The 24,169-nt window shown below is 41.1% G+C and overlaps 1 protein-coding gene across 4 annotated transcripts in view; it reads left to right on the forward strand.

The window, feature by feature from the left end:
* ryr3 (ryanodine receptor 3) overlaps positions 1-24,169 on the forward strand; it is a 74,685-nt gene that overhangs the window by 28,703 nt on the left and 21,813 nt on the right. For all 4 annotated transcript variants that reach the window (XM_028397074.1, XM_028397075.1, XM_028397072.1 and 1 more), the window contains 35 exons: positions 224-357; positions 639-880; positions 1,537-1,729; positions 2,061-2,277; positions 2,602-2,706; positions 4,566-4,669; positions 5,056-5,139; positions 5,243-5,402; positions 5,489-5,633; positions 5,762-5,967; positions 6,064-6,238; positions 6,395-6,603; positions 6,691-6,854; positions 6,950-6,998; positions 7,077-7,237; positions 8,312-8,474; positions 9,017-9,103; positions 9,205-9,431; positions 9,537-9,749; positions 10,173-10,782; positions 11,139-11,339; positions 12,934-13,036; positions 13,201-13,335; positions 16,235-16,508; positions 16,607-16,721; positions 18,274-18,406; positions 19,600-19,703; positions 20,242-20,377; positions 20,981-21,164; positions 22,146-22,245; positions 22,574-22,694; positions 22,966-23,135; positions 23,228-23,448; positions 23,569-23,659; positions 23,911-24,051. In XM_028397074.1, coding sequence (XP_028252875.1) covers positions 224-357; positions 639-880; positions 1,537-1,729; positions 2,061-2,277; positions 2,602-2,706; positions 4,566-4,669; positions 5,056-5,139; positions 5,243-5,402; positions 5,489-5,633; positions 5,762-5,967; positions 6,064-6,238; positions 6,395-6,603; positions 6,691-6,854; positions 6,950-6,998; positions 7,077-7,237; positions 8,312-8,474; positions 9,017-9,103; positions 9,205-9,431; positions 9,537-9,749; positions 10,173-10,782; positions 11,139-11,339; positions 12,934-13,036; positions 13,201-13,335; positions 16,235-16,508; positions 16,607-16,721; positions 18,274-18,406; positions 19,600-19,703; positions 20,242-20,377; positions 20,981-21,164; positions 22,146-22,245; positions 22,574-22,694; positions 22,966-23,135; positions 23,228-23,448; positions 23,569-23,659; positions 23,911-24,051 — 5,877 coding nt within the window. The remainder of the gene's footprint in view (positions 1-223; positions 358-638; positions 881-1,536; positions 1,730-2,060; positions 2,278-2,601; positions 2,707-4,565; positions 4,670-5,055; positions 5,140-5,242; positions 5,403-5,488; positions 5,634-5,761; positions 5,968-6,063; positions 6,239-6,394; positions 6,604-6,690; positions 6,855-6,949; positions 6,999-7,076; positions 7,238-8,311; positions 8,475-9,016; positions 9,104-9,204; positions 9,432-9,536; positions 9,750-10,172; positions 10,783-11,138; positions 11,340-12,933; positions 13,037-13,200; positions 13,336-16,234; positions 16,509-16,606; positions 16,722-18,273; positions 18,407-19,599; positions 19,704-20,241; positions 20,378-20,980; positions 21,165-22,145; positions 22,246-22,573; positions 22,695-22,965; positions 23,136-23,227; positions 23,449-23,568; positions 23,660-23,910; positions 24,052-24,169) is intronic.

Genomic DNA, 24,169 nt, shown 5'->3' on the forward strand with positions numbered 1-24,169 from the left:
TTAGTCTCCCAATATTTACGCTGTAAATATGGTGCAGGCATCCTCGTAAACAGCAGCTGTTGATCATGAGTGACAGGTGGAACACTGTAGTCCTGCTAACTTGAATGTGCATATACACATAGCATTACAGAGACTATGGCTGAGCAACATTGAACAAGGTGTAGATAAATACCTTTGAGTGTGTGGATGTCTGATAAAAGTGTTAACTGGTTTTTTTTGTCAGATTCTGGATGTCCTGTGCTCCCTCTGTGTTTGCAATGGGGTGGCAGTCAGAGCCAATCAGAATCTCATCTGTGACAACCTGCTTCCCAAGAGGGACCTGCTGCTTCAGACTCGACTGGTCAATGACGTTCAGAGGTAAGAAGAGAGTAGTGTTTCTGCAGCCTCTTAATGGTTTTATTCTTTCACCTTGAAGTATTCATGAGTTTGAAGAATTTAGAATCTATCATGACTGTTGCTTAAAAATGTATATTAACACTGGGTTTTTGTTGCTTGCAACAGCAGCCCAAAAACCTAGAAGAATCCATTGATTTTTGGGTGAAAGAGAGAAATATTTGGAACTATTTAAGAAATCATTTTTTTTTTAGCAATGCAGTACTGCAACACATTTCCACAAAAATTACTCCTTTTCCTTTTAGTATGAGGCCAAACATCTTCCTGGGTGTTGCTGAAGGGTCCGCTCAGTATAAGAAGTGGTATTACGAGCTGGTGATTGACCAGGTAGATCACTTTGTAAGCAGTGAGCCAACCCACCTGAGGGTAGGCTGGGCCAACACCAAAGGCTACGCTCCATACCCTGGTGGAGGAGAGGGGTGGGGAGGCAATGGTGTCGGGGATGATCTGTACTCCTACAGTTTTGATGGACTTCATCTCTGGTCAGGTGAGCTTAATACTTGACTACTGGATGGTTTTTTTGTGAGTGTCTGTTTTTCTTTTAACCTGCAAGGTTTTGCTCTTCAGTTCTTGTGTAATTGGAGAAGTCATTTTGCTCTGACAGAACTTACTTTGAATAAAGCAGGAGCCTTGTGTCCACTCTTCATGTTGTGTTTTACATGTTCTACACAATGACAAACAGCACTGATCTAAAATATCAGCATACTATCCTTTACCTTTTCAAATGGTCTTTGCCACCTTCACAATGTTTGAAAAACCTTCCATCTGTCTTAATGGCTTCCCTTCACATGCCGTACTTCTTTTAGTTGCTGTAAAGACACTGCAGAGCTTATAACTAAAGTGCCAGCTGATGATGATGTTTTTTTGTGACTGCGTAAAAGTAAAGAACAAGTCAGTAGTTTGGATTTTATAGCCAGCTTTTGGCTCAGTGCTGTAAGGCTTTGAGTTCCTTTCTTTTACACTGATTTCATATCTCTTTTTCTGAAGGACCCATCACCTCCCCTCATCCATTTTAAAGTACTCATCTCCACCTCTCTGCTCCCTCTTTTCCCCTCGCCTGTCATTCTGCCCTACATTTGCAATGACTTTGCAGCTGTAACAGCCATCCATCCTTTCTCTCTGTCTCCGCCTGGTGTTGTCTAGGGCGAATCCCTAGGGCCGTGGCCTCCATTAACCAGCACCTGCTGAACTCAGACGATGTAGTCAGTTGCTGTCTGGATTTAGGCGCTCCCAGCATGTCCTTCAGGATCAACGGGCAACCTGTCCAGGGCATGTTCGAGGACTTCAACACGGAGGGGTTCTTCTTCCCCGTCGTCAGCTTCTCTGCAGGTGTCAAGTAAGATCTGCATTTGTAATTAGAAAACTCAAACTCTAAAGGCATTCCCAACAGAGGTGCTTGTTGTTGTTGATAAAATTGCTTCCCACACTGTAGATCAACTTAAAAGCAAATGTGGAGTAGAAATTAGACTGAACTGCAACATCCATAGTTCAGTTGTGGCTTGTTACATGCCTACCATCTTTATTCCCATTGTATTATGTGTGTGTGTCTTTTCACTATTTGTCACTACTTTTCTTTATTTGTTGCAGTTTGCTAGACTAATATATAATTAGAAATACGACAAACAAGTTAGGTACAGTCATCCAGTGTTATGTAACTTCCATCTCAGGGTCCGTTTCCTGTTGGGTGGACGCCATGGAGATTTCAAATTCCTGCCACCTGCTGGTTACTCTCCATGCTATGAAGCCCTGTTGCCCAAAGAGAAGATGCATGTAGAGCCTGTGAAGGAGTACAAAAGGGACCATGAGGGCGTCCGTGACCTGCTGGGAACTACCCAGTTCCTCTCTCAGGCCTCTTTTATCCCCACTCCTGTGGACACCAGCCAGGTGAGGTGGTCAATTTAGGATAGAAGAATTCTGCAGTATTGATGAATGGCTCCTTCTTGTTTATTGTTTTAAAAAGAAATTAAAACACACACATTACACATTATACATTTGGTTATAAAGCTGCAGCAGTGACCCGAAGTAAGGCAAACTAGTTGCAGGCTCGCTACCTTAGTGTATCAAACATGATTGAAACCACAATGTCTCCAAATTTAACAAATGCAATAGTAGAAGGAAAAAACAAGAGCAATTTTCCTTTGTCAGCTCATTTTTTGCACTGTTTTTGATTCCAAGTGTACCATCTGTTCCCCTTCGCTCACTCTGCAGATTGTTCTTCCTCCTCACCTGGACAACATCCGGGACAAGCTGGCAGAAAACATTCATGAACTGTGGGGGATGAACAAGATTGAACTAGGCTGGACCTATGGCAAGGTAAATCAGCTATCAACCTTCACACTCTAGCTGTGACAAAGTTCACATAAAAACACCCAATGTTTTTTGTTAACAGTAAGTGATAAAGGTCCGCTCTATCCTCCAACACCACAAAATGCTTGTTAATGGCTCATTAACTCGCAGGATGCAGTCCTTTTAACTTTATGGCAAGAATACTGACAATCAGTACAGTGGCACATGTACACATGGCTGAAGTTTAAACACAGGCATATGACAGGAAGAGACACATGGAGAGAACATTGTATTTTACCCAGCAAACCTGCTCACACTTCCTGTGAAATCCCAGTCTGCCCTTTTCTCCCCTCTAGCTGATTTCCATTGGAGTAGCTGCTAAGGGGTTGCTATGGCAACATGCCATGGGTGTTAGTGTTAAGTGAAATGTCATTGTTTGTTATTAAGATGTGTCTACGTAAAATAATTTGTTATTCAAGAGACTCAGATTTATCTTGTGTGTGACAGTTGCAGTTGTTGATATTCTACCTATTCAGTTTCCTAAATCACTTCATCAGGGGCATCAGAGACATTCCAGTCTCTGTGTCTCCAGCAGCTTACTCTATGTCGTCCGATGAGCAGAGCTTGATAGCTACATCAGTCCCTCCCCATGGTGCTGATTGGCTACTCTTGCCCTTCTGTTGTGCTGACTGGACAAACTGTTTATACAGCGGCTGTGTCATGTCACAATGCCAGGGATTGAGTGCACAATGCTAACAGCAAATATATCACATACAGTGCTCCAACAACTGGAGTGGAGGCAAAATTAGGGAAAAATAACTGATGATTCTTGCTCAAATTACATGGATTTCATACAAAATTCCTGAAAAGAAATAAAAGAATCTTGTCAAATCAATGCAGTAAAATGTAACTGAGTATTTGTTATTATTAAGCTTGTATGCTGGATAAGAAGTCACCTGTTTTAAGGTTAAGCTACTCCTGTGGTTTAGGGCAACTGCAGTTAATGTTGTATTTAAAGTGTTGCTGTATCTCTGTGTTCTTCTTTCATCATTTTACTGTCAGTCACTCTGTTCACTGCAGAACAGCCTCTTAGAGATCTGACCACACACACCGCCTCCTTTGTACTGTAGTGGTTATCACAGAATCATTTCCCAATGAGGCTGTCGCTGCTGCAGCCATCTAACAAACGTAATGAGTGTCTCACCTTCCAAGAGTACGACATCCACATTAATTAAGGCTGGGAGAAAGCTCCACTCTGGGGGTTAACATAGGTCTTATGGTTTATTAAGGAAAACACTTACTGTAGGTCCAAACAGCTGCTTGGTGCTTAATTTTGCTGTAACAAGCTCAATGAGTTCAGAGTGACATTATGCAGAAGCCTGTTTGGACAAACAGCAGATATTTGGCAGGCGTGATGATAATGAAGTTGGATGCAGTTTCATGATTTGTAGCTGGCTTTGTTGTGCAAGGCTCATACCTCACATGCACCTCAGTTGTATTCAGCTCTCGTCACAGCAGATACTGCATTATCAGGGAGAGCCACTGGCAGCATGGTATTGAGAGTCTGGGTGCAGCAGTAAATTTCTCACAGACAGCTGAGCCTCGTGCAACTGATTCAGGCTCATCGCTGCGTCATTTAAAAAATGAAAACAATTTAAGCACCTGAGGCTTAAATTAGTCCAAGAGAAAAACAAAGGTGCATCTGCTATTGCAAATAAATCTCACTGCAATCCAGTTTTTGTATTGAATGCTGAATACTGAGCTATGTTTACCTTGATTGGGATGATTTTGCTTTATGCCTGGAACAGTAGATTGACTAAGAAACCAGAAGAAAGTGAGCATGTGTGAGATGAAACATGCAGTAATAGCAGCTGTTTTCTCTTCAGGTTCGTGATGACAACAAGAGGCAGCACCCTTGCCTTGTGGATTTCGCCAAGCTGCCTGAAACTGAAAGGAACTACAACCTGCAGATGTCTAGTGAAACACTTAAGTAAGGCCCAGGCAGTTCACTAAATAATCCAATTAACTATTCATAGAACTGCTGCTTCTCCCTGCTGAATGCTGAGCAAGAGCAGATTAGGGCTAAGATTAAGGCAGTGCTTGTAATGACTTGCATTTCATGAGTGAATTCCAGTATTGATTTTCAAGAAATATTGGGTCAAAAGCTTATTTGGCCAACTACTGACTCATCTCACTGCAAAAACATTTCGCTTGGCTCAATAAAGTGACCCTCTTGTTATAGTGAACTTCATTTGGATATGGAGTTTATCAATTACATTCTGTTGTGGCTCCAAAAGTATCCAGTGCTATTCACGGTGTTTCTGCATCGATTTCTGTATAGGCTTTATTTCTCTTCCTGTTTCTCTTCACCCTCAGGACCCTGTTGGCACTGGGATGCCATGTTGCCCAGGTCAATGTTCACGCTGAAGATGATCTCAAGAAAATCAAATTACCCAAAGAGTAAGACATGTTTTATTTCAACATATAAAATTTCTACCTGTCCCCTTGTTTCTATTATTATCTATTACATGTGACATCTTAATTATTCGGTCTTTTCCTGCAGCTATATGATGTCTAACGGATACAAGCCTGCGCCACTGGAACTCACTGATGTGAAACTGACTGCAGGTCAGGAGGTTCTAGTTGATAAACTGGCCGAAAATGCACACAATGTGTGGGCCAAAGACAGAATTAAACAAGGATGGACCTATGGCATCCAGCAGGTAAAACCCATACACAAACCTAATCTTACCTCTTTTATTTACACCAACATAAATGCATCAGTATTTTTGTATTTTCTTTGTTACAGGATTTGAAGAGCAGGCGTAATCCTCGTCTGGTGCCATATGCTTTACTGGATGAACGTACAAAGAAATCTAACAGAGACAGTCTGAGAGAGGCTATCAGGACTATGGTTGGATACGGATATGATATTGACCCCCCAGACCAGGAGGGTGAGATTCCATAAAAAAAAACCTTGTTCTCACCTAAATGTAACTCAACAGAAATATCCTTAGAAACATCAGCATGTTTGTATTATGGTTAAAGCCTCAGTTTTCCCTCTCTCTCTCTTTGGCCAAAGTTGTCCATGTGTTAGACGATCAGAGCATCGAGACCATCCGTTTCTTCCGTGTGGAGCAGACGTACGCAGTGAAGACAGGGAAATGGTATTTTGAGTTTGAGGCTCTAAGTGGAGGAGCAATGAAGGTCGGCTGGGCCAGACCAGGCTGCAGACCTGATGTGGAACTGGGCATGGACGACCAGGCATTTGTCTTTGATGGATATAGGGTAAATGATGCTTTATCATATCAGATATTATCAATCAATGAATTTAGCAGCATTATCTTTTAGTATAGAAAATAATTATCTTTTCATTTTTTTAAGGGTCGACGCCTGCATGCAGGCAGCCGTTACTTTGGGCAACCTTGGAAAAGCGGCGATGTGGTTGGTTGCATGATCAACATGGAGGACAAATCCATGATTTTCACCTTGAATGGAGAGCTTTTGATCACCAACAAGGGGTCTGAGCTTTGCTTCGCTGACTTTGAGACAGAGGATGGTAAGGGGTCCTAATCTTAATACATGGTAGTACATTGGTATGAGGTTTCTAAGGCTAATAAATGTGCGCATTTTAGTAAAATATTATATATAAATTGCATTTATTTTCAACATTTTTTGTAACCAAAGCTGCTAATACACCTTGTTTTTCTTTCAGGATTCATCCCTGTGTGCAGTATAGGCATTTCTCAGATTGGCCGTATGAACCTGGGCAAGGATGCCAGCACTTTTAAATACTACACCATGTGTGGTCTCCAGGAAGGTTTTGAGCCCTTCGCTGTCAACATGAACAGAGATATCACCATGTGGTTCAGCAAGCGTCTGCCCACCTTTTTTAATGTACCTCAAGATCACATGCATATTGAGGTAGAGGTTCACTCTCAGCATCATCAGTGGTTGTAGAATTTTCTGTCTAACTCAGCATTATTGGTATGGAATTTGATTCTCTCTTAGGTGACGAGGATTGACGGAACAGTAGACAGTCCTCCCTGTCTTAAGGTCACCCACAAGACTTTTGGCACCCAGAACAGCAACAATGAAATGGTCTACTGTAGACTGAGCATGCCTGTGGAGTTCTACTCTGCAGACAAGATACTGGACGAGTCACTGAAACTCAGGTCAGAGATTCACTAAAGCAGCTGATTCCACAGTTACACATTATAATGTTGTTTCTGAATCACTTAAATGTTGTGTTGCTTATTTGTTTGTGCAGCCATCCTCCAAAAGAAGATGGAAGTGTTGACTATGGAAGCATCACAAGTGTAAATCAACCTAAAAAAACATTTATCTTTTATATTTAATACACAGGATAACATATTTGTACCTTTTTTATTTGGCAGTATTACCACTCGGTGAGAGTGTTTGCTGGACAGGACCCAGCCTCAGTGTGGGTGGGCTGGGTCACACCCGACTATCACTACTATAGCAAGAACTTCAGCCTCAGCAAAACACGTACAGTCACTGTTACCCTGGGAGATGAGAGAGGCCGGGTCCATGAGAGGCAAGCTCTCTGCATTTTTTTTAATATCTGAGTTCATATGAAATGTGTGAATCCAATTATGTGTAGAGCCCTTCGGGACACAGTGGGATCAGCATTTTTTTTTCTGAATTGCATTCTGTTGTGTTACTTTTGTTTTTTCTCCCTAACAATGCCTTCTTCCTCTTCTTTCACTGCTCTTGATTTCTTGCTGTCTTAGTAATGCTTGAGGCCAGATTTCAAGTGAAAATTGAGTCAGTCCATTAAAGCAGGGTAGTGCTTGGTGTTGCAAGAGATTGTAATAGAGTCGAATGTGATAGTCTTGTGCAGGAATCTAAAATTAAGCTGTACAGAAACCCAAATAAAAGAAAAAGGAAAAGACAGATAAAATAGAGTAACTTATATATATAATGTATTTGTTGTGTTTGTATTCTCATTTGTCTGATGTGCAAATCAACAGATTCAATTTCACAACTTGGTTTTATCAATAACATTTTTATGCTTTGATGATGAAATATAATGCAATCATAGCTTCTATATAGTTAAAACATGCTCAGACTAGATTTGATTGCATTGTGACTTTACAGAAAAATATCAAACTATTAAACAAGCAGAATATTACCTCAAGTACTAAAGATACTAGAGATAAGCTCACCTCATTAACACACTTTCAATGCTGTAATATTTTTTCAGACATTTAATTTTCTGTTTTCTTTTCCTAGACATAACGTGTTGTTGTCAGGAATATTCTAGAAATCCTTAGTGTTCTGGGTTGTCAGGTTAAACCTGCATGGTACACCTAAACTTCAAGATTTATCAATTATCAAGCCTTAATGTGACCTTAGATTGGCACTTTTTTTTCTAGCTGAGAAGCCATATATAAGACATATTGACTTATCTTTTATCAGTGCTTTCCATCCTTGTTCAGTATTCTGAGGGAGTAAATGAAAAGTCAACACAGATCGATGAATGTTGACATAATGGAAATATATCATGCTAAAGTTTGTTGTTTTTCTTCTGTCTTCTGTTGTACTGTGGATATTGACATTCACTTGTATTTATGGTTGCTGCGCTTATCTTGTGCTTCTTGTGCTGCAGTGTTCAGAGGAGTAATTGCTACATGGTGTGTGGAGCCGATGTGGTTGGACCGTCTTCCTCCAGCCACTCCAACTCTGACCTGGAGATCGGCTGTCTGATCGACCTGGCCACTGGCCTTGTCTCCTTCACTGCCAACGGCAAGGAGCTGCCCACGTCATATCAGGTAAATAAAGCTCAACAGTGGACTGCCTTGGTGAATATATGTTAATCTCCACTGGCCATACATCACTTGTATTACCTACACAAACAAAAGAGCTCTTCTTCTGTCTTCCTTCAGGATAGCATTAAAACACGGCAGTAAATTAGATCAACAAAAAAATAATGTTAGAAAATGCTCATCATTTTTCAACACCAGAGTCATGAGAAAGACAGACATCTGCTCATTAACCCTGACCTCACCTTCCTATTACCAGGTTTTTAAGGTCTCCTGTTTTTCTCTCTTCAAATTCAGATGTGACACTCATTCAAACTGAGGGAATCAAGAGGCTTTTAACATGAAAGATCTGGTTGTTTGTCCTCTCTTAAGACTTGGAGTTGCCATTAATACAACAGCTGATGTTCATTTGTTGATTTTACCACCAGACACCAGAAGAGCTCAATGCTGAGTATCATAGTTGGACAAAGATTTTCCAGGGCTCTGTTTAGGGCAGATATATATACGGATGGGCGGCTGGATGGGAATAACGTGGTTATGTTTATTTACAGGTGGAGCCAAACACTAAACTTTTCCCTGCTGTGTTTGCACGCCCTACCAGTGCAAACCTCTTCCAGTTTGAGTTTGTTAAGATCAAGGTGCGTTTCTTTACCAATCTTTTGCGCAATTTAAAAATCTTGTATGTAATGTTAGCACACACAAGCATGAATCGGTATGGTTTTCTGTTTCCTGATTTTAGGATGCAATGCCACTGTCATCTGCCATATTCAAGAGCGAGCACAGGAATCCGGTGCCGCAGTGCCCGCCACGACTGGACGTGCAGACCATTATAGCTGTGTTGTGGAGCCGGATGCCCAATACTTTCCTTAATGTGGAGACAGCACGGGTCAGTGAAAGGCACGGCTGGGTGGTGCAGAGTTTGGAGCCTATGCAGATGATGGCAGTACATATACCTGAAGAAAACAGGTAATATAGTGTGAACAGTCACTGACTCTGACCTAGCAAAATTCTGCTGCAATGTCTTTGGACCTCCGCAGACCTCCTCTGTCTTGTTCTTTCTTCTTCCTTCAGGTGTTTGGACATCCTGGAGTTATCTGAGCATGAAGACCTGAGAAAGTTCCACTACCACACACTGAAGCTGTACTGCGCCCTCTGTGCCCTGGGAAACACTCGAGTAGCTCACGCCCTCTGCAGCCATTTGGACCAGTCACAGCTCCTCTACACCATTGACAACCAGTATCTCTCTGGCATGCTAAGAGAAGGCTTCTACAATGTCCTTATGAGGTGAGTAAGCTGCACTGGTATTTTCTTATTTTGAATACAACTTAATGAGATCATCATCCCGGTTGTTTTGTATTGCTCTGTCACTGACACTAAAAACGATAATTGCAGCTGTCAGGGATGAAATCTGAAAGTACTTTAAGGACAGCCTGTGATTTTAATTGGAGAGTGTTGGTTTAGAAGTTTGATTATGAATCACACTTGTGGTGAACTTAACATCTCATAAGGTAATTGCTAAATCATTGGTATTGATCAATAACCCTGGTACTTCCCACAGATTATGGTAATTCTGTGAAATGCATCGGTAGAAGCTCTTCTAGTAGCACATTTATACTATTTAGGGAAGGGTATTTTTAGACCTAGACCTGAATCAGTATTTGTGGGTACTGACAATGCAATGATTGAACTAACTCTTTTTAATGCCAGCATCCATCTTGAAACGGCAAAGGAGGCTCGCTTAATGATGAACAACGAGTTCATTATCCCTGTGACAGACGAAACGCGTTCCATCAAGCTGTTCCCTGATGAGTCCAAGCGTCACTCCCTGCCTGGTGTGGGTCTGAGCACCTCCCTCAAACCTCGGGTCCACTTCTCCCCTGTCGGCATCATTAACACCAAACGCCAGCAGTTTCTCTACAGCCCCCAGATCCCACTAGGCATACTGAAAGAGAAAGCCATCAGCATGCTCACAGAGGCTGTGCAAGGAGGAGGTATCCACATCCGAGACCCGGTAGGCGGGAGTGTGGAGTACCAGTTTGTTCCCATCCTGAAGCTTATTGGAACACTGCTGATCATGGGAGTCCTAACCAGTGAGGAGGTGAGGCTGATTCTTCTCCTGATTGACCCCAATGTGTTTGGGGAGCCAAAGGAGGGTGAGGAAGGTAAGGGAGACGAAGTGGCTGTGGCAGGGCAGAAGGAGGAAGTCAGCAAAAATGAGGAAAAGGCTGTGGAGGCTGGAGAGGAGGAAACCAAGGAGAGCAAACCGCCCATTAAAGGCCTGCTGGAGAAGTCATTGCCCGAGTCTGTCAAGCACCAGGTGATGAAAATGATCATAAAAAATTCACACACACAAGACTGAATATAAAAATACTTGAATGACAGTCCATCAATTTATCTAGCGTGGTTTATAATTTTCTTATATGCCTTCATCGGGTTTGGCACACTAATTTCACATTTGTCTGCAGTTTGTATGATTTATCTCCTGCTTTGAAATGAGCGCAATAAAAAGGGGGCTGAATACTAATGTTCGTATCAACAACAGAAACTTCACATACATAACTTTAATCCATGGATAATGGAGATGGAGACAGATAATCTTTCCACAAAATGACAGCAATAAATGTCTACACAAGAAAAGAGACAGCTTTTGAATGGATTTCTGTGTGTTTTTAGATGTGTGAGCTGCTGCACTACTTCTGCGACTGTGAGCTGAAGCACCGCATCGAATCCATTGTCTCTTTCTCTGACAACTTTGTCTCCAAACTGCAATACAATCAAAAGTTCCGCTACAATGAACTTATGCTGGCTCTCAACATGTCTGCCGCCGTCACTGCCAAGAAGACTAAAGAATTCCGTTCACCCCCCCAGGAGCAGGTACAGTGCTGCAGTAGAGCTAGTGTATATGAAACAGTTTACATCCTGTTGGAGATATAATTTATGTTCATGTTGTTATAGTATAACAAAACCCGAGAAGGATCACTTGGACCTTGGGGTGCAAAACAATCGATGACCTTGAGTGTTTCAGAGTTGGAGACTGGAACACTGAGGGAGTGCCCCTTTGATTTTCAGTTGTTTTTTAACCTGACTTCCAGCTGGAATTGGCAGTGGACCATATGTGAAACTAAATTGAACTCTGAGTGCAGTGAGTGTTAACGTCTGGCATTTAAGAACAGAAAGTTGTTATTGGTCCCAAAGGGGGGGGGGGGGGGGGGGTTAAAAGTTACAGTGTGTGCAACTTTTTTTTATTTATTATTTAATTTAAGTAAGGTTGCAGCTCAGGATGACTGGGAGACCTTGTAGACAAAACATCAGTGCAGATGTATATCGGGCCTTAAAATTGCAAGGGCAGTGCACAAAACCCAGATATATTCACAGAGCTTCTGTTAGAAAGTGGAAATGCATCCAGCAGATTGAGCAGTCAGTGCTTATCTTAACTTTTCAGACCAAAATATCTCCCTGAGGGGTTTCACACTCCCACAACAGATGCTGAAGGGATTTGCCTTTTTTTTGCTTTGAGAGGTCAGACTCGAGTTCCATTGTACCATGCCATCCGGGCAACAGAGTGGATTGTGCACTGTTTATTGTTGATTTGGATCCATAGTTGTTTCTCTTGTAACAGCTACTGTGCTTTTCAAAAAGTCAATAATCAAAGATATATAACTTGATATGCCAGACTGAAAAGAGAAAAGAGGTTGAAAGATGGTTTGTGGTAATGACCATTTCTGTCTGTAATGTCAAAATAATGCAGGCAGCTGCTAGTAGTTGACTCATACCAATGAGTATTCACCACAAGCACGTAGGTAGAAAGCTTGCAAGATGGATTGCTGTGTTAAGACAGAGGTACAGCATTGTTCTTTTCCCTGCCTAGTGGTCATCTTAGAACATCACATTGCAGTGTAGTGTTCTTGCATGCAGCACAGCAGTGGCTCAAAGCACAACTGCAAAGCATTCATGTTGGAAAGCTTTAATTGCAATTCCTCTGAGCTGTAAAACCCCGTACATAAGCGCATGCCTACAGCTACACTCTGATCCCTGAAAAATAAATAGTGGTGGTCAGCAGCAGGTGTATGCTGTGAGCAACATTCTGCACCATCTTTGCACCCCCCATGGTTTATTAAAAAGCCCTGCTCAGAATAGCCTAAGCTGGACTGCTTAGCCTGAGGAAGCATCTCATTTATATTTAGTGTTTTATAGTTAGCTTATATATATATTTATATAGCAGCAAACACAGCAGATCTGTGACTACTAATTTATGACTTTAATGTTTTAAGTGTCATTGTGATTTGATGTAAAGTACTTTAACTATTTCTGTCTGTCTGACTGAGCCCACAATAGTTACTCTTACTGTAGGAAACAGCATGTTGTTATGTTAAAGTGCTCCATCATGCAACTTTTCTCTCCATGCTTTTGTTCATTCTTTAACACTTACCTGCCTCAACATCCTCCTCTGTTTGTTTGGTTCATGCAGATCAACATCCTGTTAAACTTCAGTGCAGGGGAGGACTGTCCGTGCCCCGAGGAAATACAAGACGAGCTCAACTCCTTCCATGAGGAATTGCGTCTGCACTGTGGTAGAGTCTAACTACATATAGCAATAAACCTGATTTTTACATCCATATTGTGCATTTCATTTCCCAGAGGGTGTAATCAACAGACACAGAAATAATAATTTAAATTTGTATATTTAGAGTTTTATATTAATACTTGTCTGACAGAAACATGATTTCCCTTGCAGGAATTCCAATGGAGGAGGAGGAAGAAGAGCAGGACACCTCGATAAAAGGCCGTCTCCTTGCCTTACTCTACAAGATCAAGGGCCCTCCTCAGAAGACAGAAGAGGAACCCACAGAAACTGAACAAGCCACCCCGAGTGAGTACCTTGGTACCTGGAAACTTTAATGATGAGGTGGTAATAATATAGGAGATTTTAAAAGCAAATAGCCCATATCACTTACCACATTTGTCATTAAACATCACATTGAAACAGATTTCAAATGATGCACTTCCAAGTTCTTTTCTTCAGCCTAGCATTAGTGGTTTTAACATCTTTTTCCTGCCCTCCTTTGCTGAAAGTGTGGTTTTGTTCTTTGTCAAATAATAGAAGACTAATGGACAGCCTCTGCAAGCCTCCCTGGGATAAATTTTAATGCCCAACTCCAGCCTCCCACACCTATCCTGCATAATTGAAAAGCTTTATAAATGGACGATGATGTGAGTCAAGATGATTCTGATAGACCTGAACCCGTGTACCGTGTTACCCGTGTAACATCATATTTAAAACATATTTAAATTGTCTGATTAAACAATGTGCAGGGGGAAAACTAGGTGCTCCTTTACATTCCATTAAAGTTAATGCTATCATTTTTATTCAGCATTCTGTCATATATATGGAAGATTATACATTTATACATAATCTTTTACTATTACAAAAAAGTCAGTCAGCCAAAAATGATCTTACTTGTGTTTGTAGTGGAGGCTGTTTTCTTAGTAATGATCTGCCCTATTTACAATACGGCGACACCGCCTTGATATTATTTAAAAACAGGGTTGTTTTGTTGGTGATAAGACAGTGCAGCTTCATTGTGGTACTCATTCAGCTGAATATATTTTAAGAATATAACAGAAGCAAGTTGTTCATAATACAATTGAGCTATTCTCTGCAAACGCCAGGATATCTTCATATTTTGGTTTGCAGGAAAACATGCATATATCTGTTGTGAAAAGAAAAGCGAGTGCAAAGAAGAGGCAGAACTCCCAGTCACTCCCTGCACAAACAAAAAGCCATGTGCTGGTTTTATCCTGTCAACCCAGTGTGGTTGCAGACTTCGTCTGTCAACTTATATCTTAAGTTGCCAGTTCAACTCTAAACAACAGTGGTGGAGGAAGTACTGAAGCTGGGGTCAACAGTGGCGCAGTGGTATAGCAGGGTTGTCCAGTAACCGGAAGGTTGGTGGTTCGATCCCAACTCCTCCTCCTAGTCGCTGTTGTGTGTTCTTCTTCACTTCACCCTAGCCTGTGGTGTGCCTTGCTAGTTATTGTATGACACTGCTTGGCAGTAGCCGTAAAGAATTTCCCTCTGGGATTAATACAGTATCTAAATAAAATACTTAAGTAAAAGTGCTACATCAACAATCCTACTTAAGTAAAAGTCTTAAGTACTTACTTTTAAATGTACTAGTAGTAGTAAAAGTAAAAGTACTCACGCACCAAATATATATTATTGATTTTCATTGGAAAGGATATCTGATCAGGTTAAAATAATCAAAGAAATCATCTTAAAATTAAAATTGACAATGTGTAGTTAATTTAAATTATCAATACAGAAATCTCTGAAATGTACCCAGAACCAGCTATGGACAGGCTGTGAGCATCAAGTAAACAGAGAGGCTGGTAATAAAAAACAGGCATTCACCATTTTTACTGTCAGTATTCCTGCTTCAGATTAATGTTATGATTCATGTTAATCAGACAATAATGGATGGATTTGTGTTAGCAGACAGTAGCTAACTAGTTAGCTAACTGAGCCAGAGCACCGGCATCATGATGGAGGCTCATTATATAAACACAGCTGGCAGCGAAACACCACCTCCATGCAGAGTCTGACCTCACATCAGTCCAGCACTGTATTCATAAAATGTAACTACAAACAAGTAACTACAAACATTGTAGACATGTAATGGAGTAAATGTATAAAGTATGTACTATTACTTATATATACTTATATATATATATATATATATACTAAAGTATAAATACATTAAAATTACTTAAGTACAGTAACGAAATACAAATACTTAGTTATTTCCCACCACTGCTAAACAATGACTTGAGCGCAAAACAGATCTTGGCTAAGATATCTTTTTTCTTTTATCTAAATATCTGCTGGCTACGCTGTAAGTCATCTTACAATATCTGATGGATTCAAACATTGCATTGCAGTCAGTTCAGGTTGGTTATGATTTTACATCAGCAATGAAACTAAAAGCTTTTGTAAGTGATGCTGTGCTGACTGAGTGTGGTCATCTGCAGTTTAGCTTGCCAATTGGGTATGTTTTTGCAATGACTCCCTTGTGAGCCACTGTTTGAGATGATGCAGAGCAGATGTGAATCTGTGAGACGTTCACCTTCAGGGCAGCTGGCTCCCTGGCTCTCCCTCTTTGTTTTTGTCTCTTTATCTCATTAAGATTCTGCTTGAATCTGACCCTTTGTTTGCTACAGATGTTGTTCTGTTTCAGTTAAACACTCAAAGTTCAGCGATAGCTTTGGAATAGCAATCTTATCACTTATAGAGGTGCAGCATTTAGCTACAGGCTACTTTATGTATTCCCCCCAGGTCAGTGAGTTACTCTGTTGTTCCTGGTTTTATTGTTGCTTGTCATCTGTAATGGTAACGTTTCAGGATGCAGATACAGATTTTACATAAGCTCTCCCATCCTTGACCACATTTTAATTGGCCTGTCACTGTATATCTGTCTTGTATCTGTATTCTTCAATCAGCTGTGAAACACGACACCGAAATAGTATCAAAAGTTATCCAACACACACACACACACACACACACACACACACACACACGCACACACACACACACACACACACACTGACACACACACACACACACACACGATCCAACTATTTAGTGGTAGACTGGCATGCAGATGTTTGTGCATTAGCCTCTGGCAGCAAATATAAATATATATATTAAAAACATATATTAATGCTTTTGTCCCATCATTCACTTTGTGGATGTTGAATTCTCACTTTTACAGCAAACCTGAAAGAACTGATCTCCCAAACCATAACCAGCTGGGCTCAGGAGTCTCACATCCAAGATCCACATCTGGTCAGAGTGATGTTCAGTCTGCTGAGGAGGCAGTATGATGGCATTGGGGAACTACTCCGAGCCATGAAGAAAACCTACACCATCAGTGCTGCATCCGTGCAGGATGCTATTAATCTGTTGGCATCTTTGGGTCAAATCCGGTCTCTGCTGTCAGTGCGCATGGGCACAGAGGAGGAGAAACTCATGATCGATGGACTTGGGTAAGTAAACCTGTCTCTCCATGTTTTTGTCCCCATTTTCTCCCCAATACACACTTTCTGATTTGCCAGTGACCTTCACAACTTTGTTGTGTTCCCAGTGACATCATGAACAACAAGGTTTTCTATCAGCATCCCAATCTCATGAGAGTGCTGGGCATGCACGAGACGGTCATGGAGGTCATGGTCAATGTACTGGGAGGAGACAAATCACAGGTACAAGAACAGATTAAACATGGCTATTGCAAGCTATTGTGTTAATCATGGAGAATCTGTCAAATACTATATACTATATGTTTAAAATGTGGTTTCAATTTGACAGAATATACAGTACAGAAAGCTAGTACACAAAGAGCTAATGGATTGAATGGATTTTTGGATTGAAAAATTACTCAAGCTATTTACTCCACACATGCTGATTTTGGGGTAAATACAGATGTGCATTATATTGTTATTTTAGTTCCTTATTTAGATGCAAAGTTTTGTGCCAGTAGTCTGTATACTGATACCATGAAAACACATTTTGAGGAGGTTGAGATACACCAAGAGCAACAACCTAATACCTAGAAAAACCACAAAGTAAGGTAAGGGAGGGGGCAGAGAAGTGAAGTGGGCATGAGAGGGGTCAGAGGAGGCCTCACTAACCTGTCCTTTTCGGGCAGTGCTGACAGAAGCTGGATGAGCCAGTTGTGATTTAATGCCACGGTCAGTGCCAAGCATGACTTGAACCTCAGACAGACGGACCTCAGGGAGACATTCAGGCCTTCATGTCTGACGCTGGCAGTCTGATCACACAGTCTCAGACAGTTTACTGTCACCTGATATGTGCACTGACTGTGGCCATATAAAGTGGCAGTGCTTAGCTTGTAAGTGCATATATCAGGTTTACAGTATTTACTCTTTGATTATATCTGATGTTGTCTTATTATGACACTGTGCTATACAATAACAAACAATGAATTATTTTTTAAGCCACAGTAAATGCAGCCATAGAAACAGACTAGGCTACAGCAAGTAGGGGTATGGTGCAGCCTCTGCTGGAAAAATGTAGTGCTTATGGTACTTTAGTCTAAAAAAGTAGCATCAGGCCTGTGTTAAAAAAAAAATCCCACAATAATCTCTTATTTACATAGAGAATATAACAGTTACATAGGTATGAGTAGTGTTTGTGTAGTGACTCAAACTGCCTGAAGGGGGAGACGGAGGTTTCTGTACTGTAGCTTTAATTACTTGCTAATTTTGGATTTGATGACCTGATCAAGACTGAAGAATAGATTTCAAAGCGTTGTGCACTAGACAACCACATACCATACCATTCAAATCTTTTCACTCGAAGCTGCACTGTCAAAAACCATGACAAATCTGCGTTCAGAGGTGGAAGCATTGGCATGATTGAACAGTTGTCACTTGTCTGCTGATAAGTGTGTTTTTGCAGATTGTAATTTGCTAAAAGTAAGATAAGGGTTTCTCTTCGTCTTGCAATTTCTGGTGTGGAGAACATTATTCTTTGCAACTGATTTATGCTCAGCCCGAGCCTTGGAATGTGCCCATACTAGAACTTAGAAAAATGAGTGACACAGAGGTAAAAGGGTTTGAAGGTAAAATGAGTTTGCCGTTGTTGTCTTCTGAACAGAAAATAAACTTGATTTACTCTCTCCATGAAGACCTTTTTGATACTTCTGCAAGTGATCATTACCAGAACCAAACATGTAAATTGCATCCTCTAAACACATCAAACAGATCATCAGCCTTTTTTCTCGTCTCACAGGAGATTGCCTTTCCAAAGATGGTGGCCAGCTGTTGTCGTTTCCTGTGTTATTTCTGTCGTATTAGCCGCCAGAACCAGAAAGCCATGTTTGACCACCTGAGCTACCTGCTGGAGAACAGCAGTGTGGGACTGGGTAAGTAGTGGTGCATTCACTTAATGAAACCGGATACTCTCCTGACATCTACTGACAGCTAACTTGCAGCTTTTTCAGTGAGTCGTTGTGGGAGGGAGAAAGGTTTGAAATCCAGAGTGCTTGAGAAATTTGTCACAAGATTCTGCTGCTTCCAATATAATGCACTAAAATCCATAGTTGTTGTTTTGTGAAAGGAGTTTTTAAACTAATCGAAGTGCAGACTAGTGCTTATCACCCACTCCCACATTATGACAAGCGACCGGTAAAGACGAGTAACAGGCTGTAATTCAAAATGCCAGCATATCAGGCTGAGAGCGAAAGGGGCTGAGCAGGAGGCAGCTGATAGAGGTAGGAAAAGAATAATAGTGAGGCTGGGAAGGAAATGAGGGACGGGGTTATTTAGGCATGCAGGGCAGGACTGATGAGTCACTGGTGCTGCTGTAAACTCAGGCACCTGACTGTGAAAGTGGAGAGGGTCCTGTGGTCTGGAGAGGACAAAGGGAAACACTTCTGGTGCTTTGACATGACACATTATTTGATATTTATTTATAAATCAATGTGAACATGTTAGGAAATATGACTTTCTTTTATGTCCAAAATAAAAACTTTTCTTAAAAAAAAACTTAATTGCACTGCACAGTGTTTTTGTGGGAATTTAAGTACTTATGTAGTCAGGGAGTGTTTGTGCACACTGAGTCACAGAGAATTCATCACCCTGAACGTCAGAATATCTGCATGAGGCACAATTTCTGAAACATCACTTTTGCAGTATTTTTTCACCGAAATACTGTATGTTGAAAGCAGTCTGTTAGTTCTGAGGAGCAGACTTGATTAACAATCATAGGATAGGACTTTCAAAATGATAGAAAAGTCCCACATCATTTTAAATGAATATTTTTAGGAACATTATGGTAGCTAGTAAATCATCAATACCCTAAATGTGAAATAATATTACCAGGTCGCAATTATGTCTTTCAAATCAAATCATCAAATATGATTGAAATTACATAAGGTAGATAAAAAGTAACTAATAGAGTTTTTGTTTGGATCTGCTGCAGTTAAATAGGATGCATAGCGACTGAGAGATTACAGACAGCAAGAAACTTCAGAATAGATATGATGTGTTGATAGACTGCCCCCTGTTGTTTAATACAGGATATATGCTGTGACACTCTTTCTCTGTGTGTGTTCAGCTTCTGAAGCTATGCGCGGCTCCACTCCACTGGATGTTGCAGCTTCTTCAGTGATGGACAACAACGGTCTGGCTCTGGCCCTGGAGGAGCCTGATCTGGAGAAGGTTTGTTCTTTCATCATGAAAAATAAAATAGTTTAAAAAACAGTGGTTGTGAATGCAAGAAAGGTAGATTACCAGACATTTCTATTCAGTCTGATCTCAAAGTATTTCTTCTTGCAGAAGATAAAACTGTCAAACGTCAGATGTAGTTTAGACCCTGTAAAGTGAATTAAATTACACAGCCTGCTGTGAGGAGACAAGTTATATTGATAGCAGTTTGGTTAAAAGCACATCAGAGAAGACAGTAGGGTTTATATATAGTATAGGAGATCAGCAGATTCATTTGATTTAACAACTGATTTGATATATTATTAAATCGCCTTCTTGCTGATTTACAGTGAAAGTATGTCAGATGGAAATAGAAAACTCATGCCACCCAAGTTTTCTCTGCAGAGGAGCAGAATGATTTTGTGACAGTGGAATAAGCCAGCTCAGCTGATGCCTTCATGCTGTCACTGCTGCTGACACTGAGAGTCAAAAAGACAGAGTGTGCCATTATATTACTCAAGGGTGAAGCAGAACTGTTTATGTGTGTGTGTAGGTGGTGACATACCTGGCAGGATGTGGTCTTCAGAGTTGTGCCATGCTGGTTGCCAAGGGTTACCCAGACCTTGGCTGGAACCCTATAGAGGGAGAGCGCTACCTGTCGTTCCTGAGGTTTGCCGTCTTTTGCAATGGTATGTATGTTATGTTATGTCGTACTGGACTGTAGTGTAAGTGGCTGGTCATTTTATTCCCTGGGTTGACATAGGTAGCTTTATTTTTATTGGAAGTGGCTTTTTCCAGTGTTTCTGCCAAGCTGTTCTGTAATTAAGGCAGTAGAAGACTGGGCCTTCACTACATTGCTTTTGTCTGAATGTTTTGTCCTTCAAGTCACATTAAGTCTTTGTTTAAGCACTTAAGCCGGGATGAATTAGTTGGAACTTTGATTCATTTATTTAGTTTGATATTGTAAAACTTAAAAGTGCCCAGAGGAGGAAATTTGGGCATAAAATAAGTTTGCTAAAGCTTAATGTTATTAATGTATAAAATTGGACGCTGTATGAATATCAGTAGCATTTAATAGGGAATCTGTTACCAGTGATAAAATTAAAAACAGCATCTGCCAGGGAACAGTGCCATTCGGCTGCTGAGTTGCCAGGTCTGTGCACTCCCCAGGTGGAAACGTTGGTCAGCTAGCAGTCTCTGCAGCAAAGGTGCTGAATACTGTATATCTTTGCTCTCAGTGTGAGAGATGTGTGAGGACGGTTAATGAAAATGCTGCTATCTTTGTAAATTAGGTGAGAGCGTGGAGGAAAATGCCAACGTGGTGGTGAAACTGCTGATCAGACGTCCTGAGTGTTTCGGCCCCGCACTGAGGGGAGAGGGAGGTCAGGGTCTGCTGGCTGCCATGAAAGAAGCCATCAAGATTTCTGAGGATCCTTCCCTCGACCTGCCTCAGACCCCTGAGGGAGTCACCACTGGGTATGGATTCTGCACATTATGTAATGTTGTCTCGACAGTGCTGCAAAACTTAAGATTTATCAGTTTGATCAGCATGACCCATTAAAAACCATTCAGAGGCTCAAAAGCAGTCGCTAATGATTAAGTCTCTCATTATCTGTGCTTTTGTGTGAAATTAATTAGATTTCTCTGAGTGTTTCTGAGCTTTGCTAAAGCAGCATGATTCTTAGTTGCTACACTCTTTAATAGAGCCATATCAGTATGGATTAGAGATACTGTTCACTAACAATATTAGGAACAGATCAAAGTTTATTTCATTGTCAATGCCAGGACAAAGGAAGTGGAAGAAAAGGAGGTTATTGCTCTCAGCTTTACAGTTTTATCAGCTGATTGAATTGCTTTACTAAATAGCTTCAGCTTGCTACCAAAACAGGGAAATCATTAAACTTGATCTACTGTTTAATTAACCATGGTGATCCATGCCAATTATAGTTAAAAATACCAAGCATGCAAATGAAGTAACAGTAGGAATGACATAAAAAACAATACAGAAACTGCTTGGAGCTGACTTAAAGTGGAATTTTAGGTTCTTATGTTAGGAGGTACTTGTCTGCTTGGAGACAGCGGTATAGCAGGGCTGGCATTGATGGAAGATGTGGCTGCTTTGTAAAAAGTGTTTGTCCCTGTGAGATCACTTCAGTATGCAAAAGCTGCATCACACTGGCTGCATTTTGATGTTGAAGGTTGTTTGTGCCTGAAGTGAGGAGAGGAATTGGGAAGCTGGTCAAAATCAATATATATAACACCGAGGGCTGTACGTAGATCATGTATTGTGCCAAGAAAATTGTAATAAATGCTTTAACAATTGCTCATACATTGTTCTTCAGGTGCAAATTACATTCTTAAACTACCTTGTATAATTCGATACACAACTCCAGTACTGTTTGCTGTAATTACTGACAATATTCAATACAGTCACAGACAAATGTTTTTGTGTTTTAGGTCTGGTGAGGAAGAAGAAGTCATTCATGTGGGCAATGCCATCATGTCCTTCTACTCAGCCCTCATTGACCTGCTGGGACGCTGCGCTCCTGAGATGCATGTGAGACTCAACACTAAATGACACTCTGTATAGGAAGGAATGCCCTGCGTTAAAATGTTAACAGATTATCTGGCTTTTGTATGGCAAAAAAACAGTGGAGCCTGACCAATACTAGCATTTTGGAGTCAATATTGATACAGGCAGCATTATTATTCTCTGTATTATATTGTGCATATTTACCAAGCAGCAACATCTAGCACTGAAAAATACTACATTAGCGTTTAGCTCGTACTCTGCTACTTACCCCAAGTACACCTTATTTTATTAGTGCCGCAGGGACCTGATTTCATTTTTTTCCCTGTATGGCATGTTTTTGCATCTGTTGCAGCTTATCAATGCTGGTAAAGGTGAGGCGCTTCGCATCAGAGCTATCCTGCGTTCCCTGGTTCCCACATCAGACCTGGTGGGCATCATCAGCATCCCCCTGAAAATGCCTGTGGTTAATAAAGGTATGAAAATGGTGCTGCTGTATGGAATTATGCTGTTGTTTGTGGTTGAAGAACAACACATGACACCACAAATACATTAGTATGAAGCCATTTAAACCTTTCAGAAGATCCTCAATATCAGATGCAAAAATTGATTAGATTCAAGGCTGTACAGTAGCCTGAATAAAACACTTGAATGTATGCTGGTATCATTCAGGGGTTATGTAGGCTAAAATACAGGGAAATGTATGAGATTAAAGAGAATCTAAAAAAAAATCTGTTTCATTTTTAGATGGCACAGTGACAGAACCTGACATGTCAGCTAGTTTCTGTCCAGACCATAAGGCACCCATGGTGCTTTTCCTGGACAGAGTGTACGGCATTGAGGACCAGAGCTTCCTGCTCCAGATGTTGGAGATTGGTTTCCTGCCTGATCTCCGAGCGTCAGCATCTCTGGACACAGTGAGTCCTAAATAGCTCTCACCAAAACACACTCAAACTTATTCTCCACAAATACTGCCCCTGTCGTGCTACAGCTCTGATCTCTCCTGCAGGAAGTGTTGAGCACCACAGAGACAGCATTGGCCATGAACAGGTACATCGGCTCGGCTGTGCTGCCTCTGCTGACCCGCTGTGCAGCACTCTTTGCCAACACAGAGCACTATGCACAGCTGATTGACTCCACGCTGCAGACTATTTACCGGCTGTCCAAAGGACGTTCACTCACCAAAGCCCAGAGGGACGCCATTGAGGAGTGCCTGCTCGCCATCTGCAAGTAAGACAAACTATCCTGCTGTAAAATCTTAGGCCCTTTGGTTATTTTTTGACTCCATTCAATATATAGTTGTTGTTTTTCTCCGTCTAAAGGATGTGTAATTCTGTGCTCGTTTCACAGACACCTGCGTCCGTCTATGATGCAGCAGCTGCTCAGACGACTGGTGTTCGACGTGCCCATGCTCACTGAATACTGCAAGATACCTCTGCGGGTGAGGCACTGAGTAGTTTATTGTCAACAATTGTGGTTGATTTATGAGCTGGGAAAGCTCAAAATAGCAGTCACAGCCAACTAATATTCGACTGCCTGTTAGTCTTCTTCACTTCCTACATGTCAAATGAGGATCTCACTTTCCCACTTGTTAGGTGTAATGGAATTAAATTTAGTATGTGGTGCTATCTTTACCTGCATTGTTTTGCAACAGATTAAGTCTGAATGCCTTTGTTTTCTTCTGATTCCCAGCTGCTGACCAACCACTATGAGCAGAACTGGAAGTACTACTGTCTGCCGTCTGGTATGGGCAGCTTTGGAATGGCCTCTGAGGAGGAGCTCCTTCTCACCAAGAAACTCTTCTGGGGAATCTTTGACTCACTTTCTCAAAGGGTACACCCTAAACTCACATTCTGTAACCTAGGATACATTTACTGATGTAGGCTGTTGTGTTTTTTCTGTATCTGTTCTTCCTCTTGCCCATTTTCTATCTCTCAGAATGAAAGTAGCT

Source organism: Parambassis ranga, chromosome 24 (genome assembly GCF_900634625.1).
Source record: "Parambassis ranga chromosome 24, fParRan2.1, whole genome shotgun sequence".
Classification (NCBI taxonomy): Eukaryota; Metazoa; Chordata; class Actinopteri; family Ambassidae; genus Parambassis; species Parambassis ranga.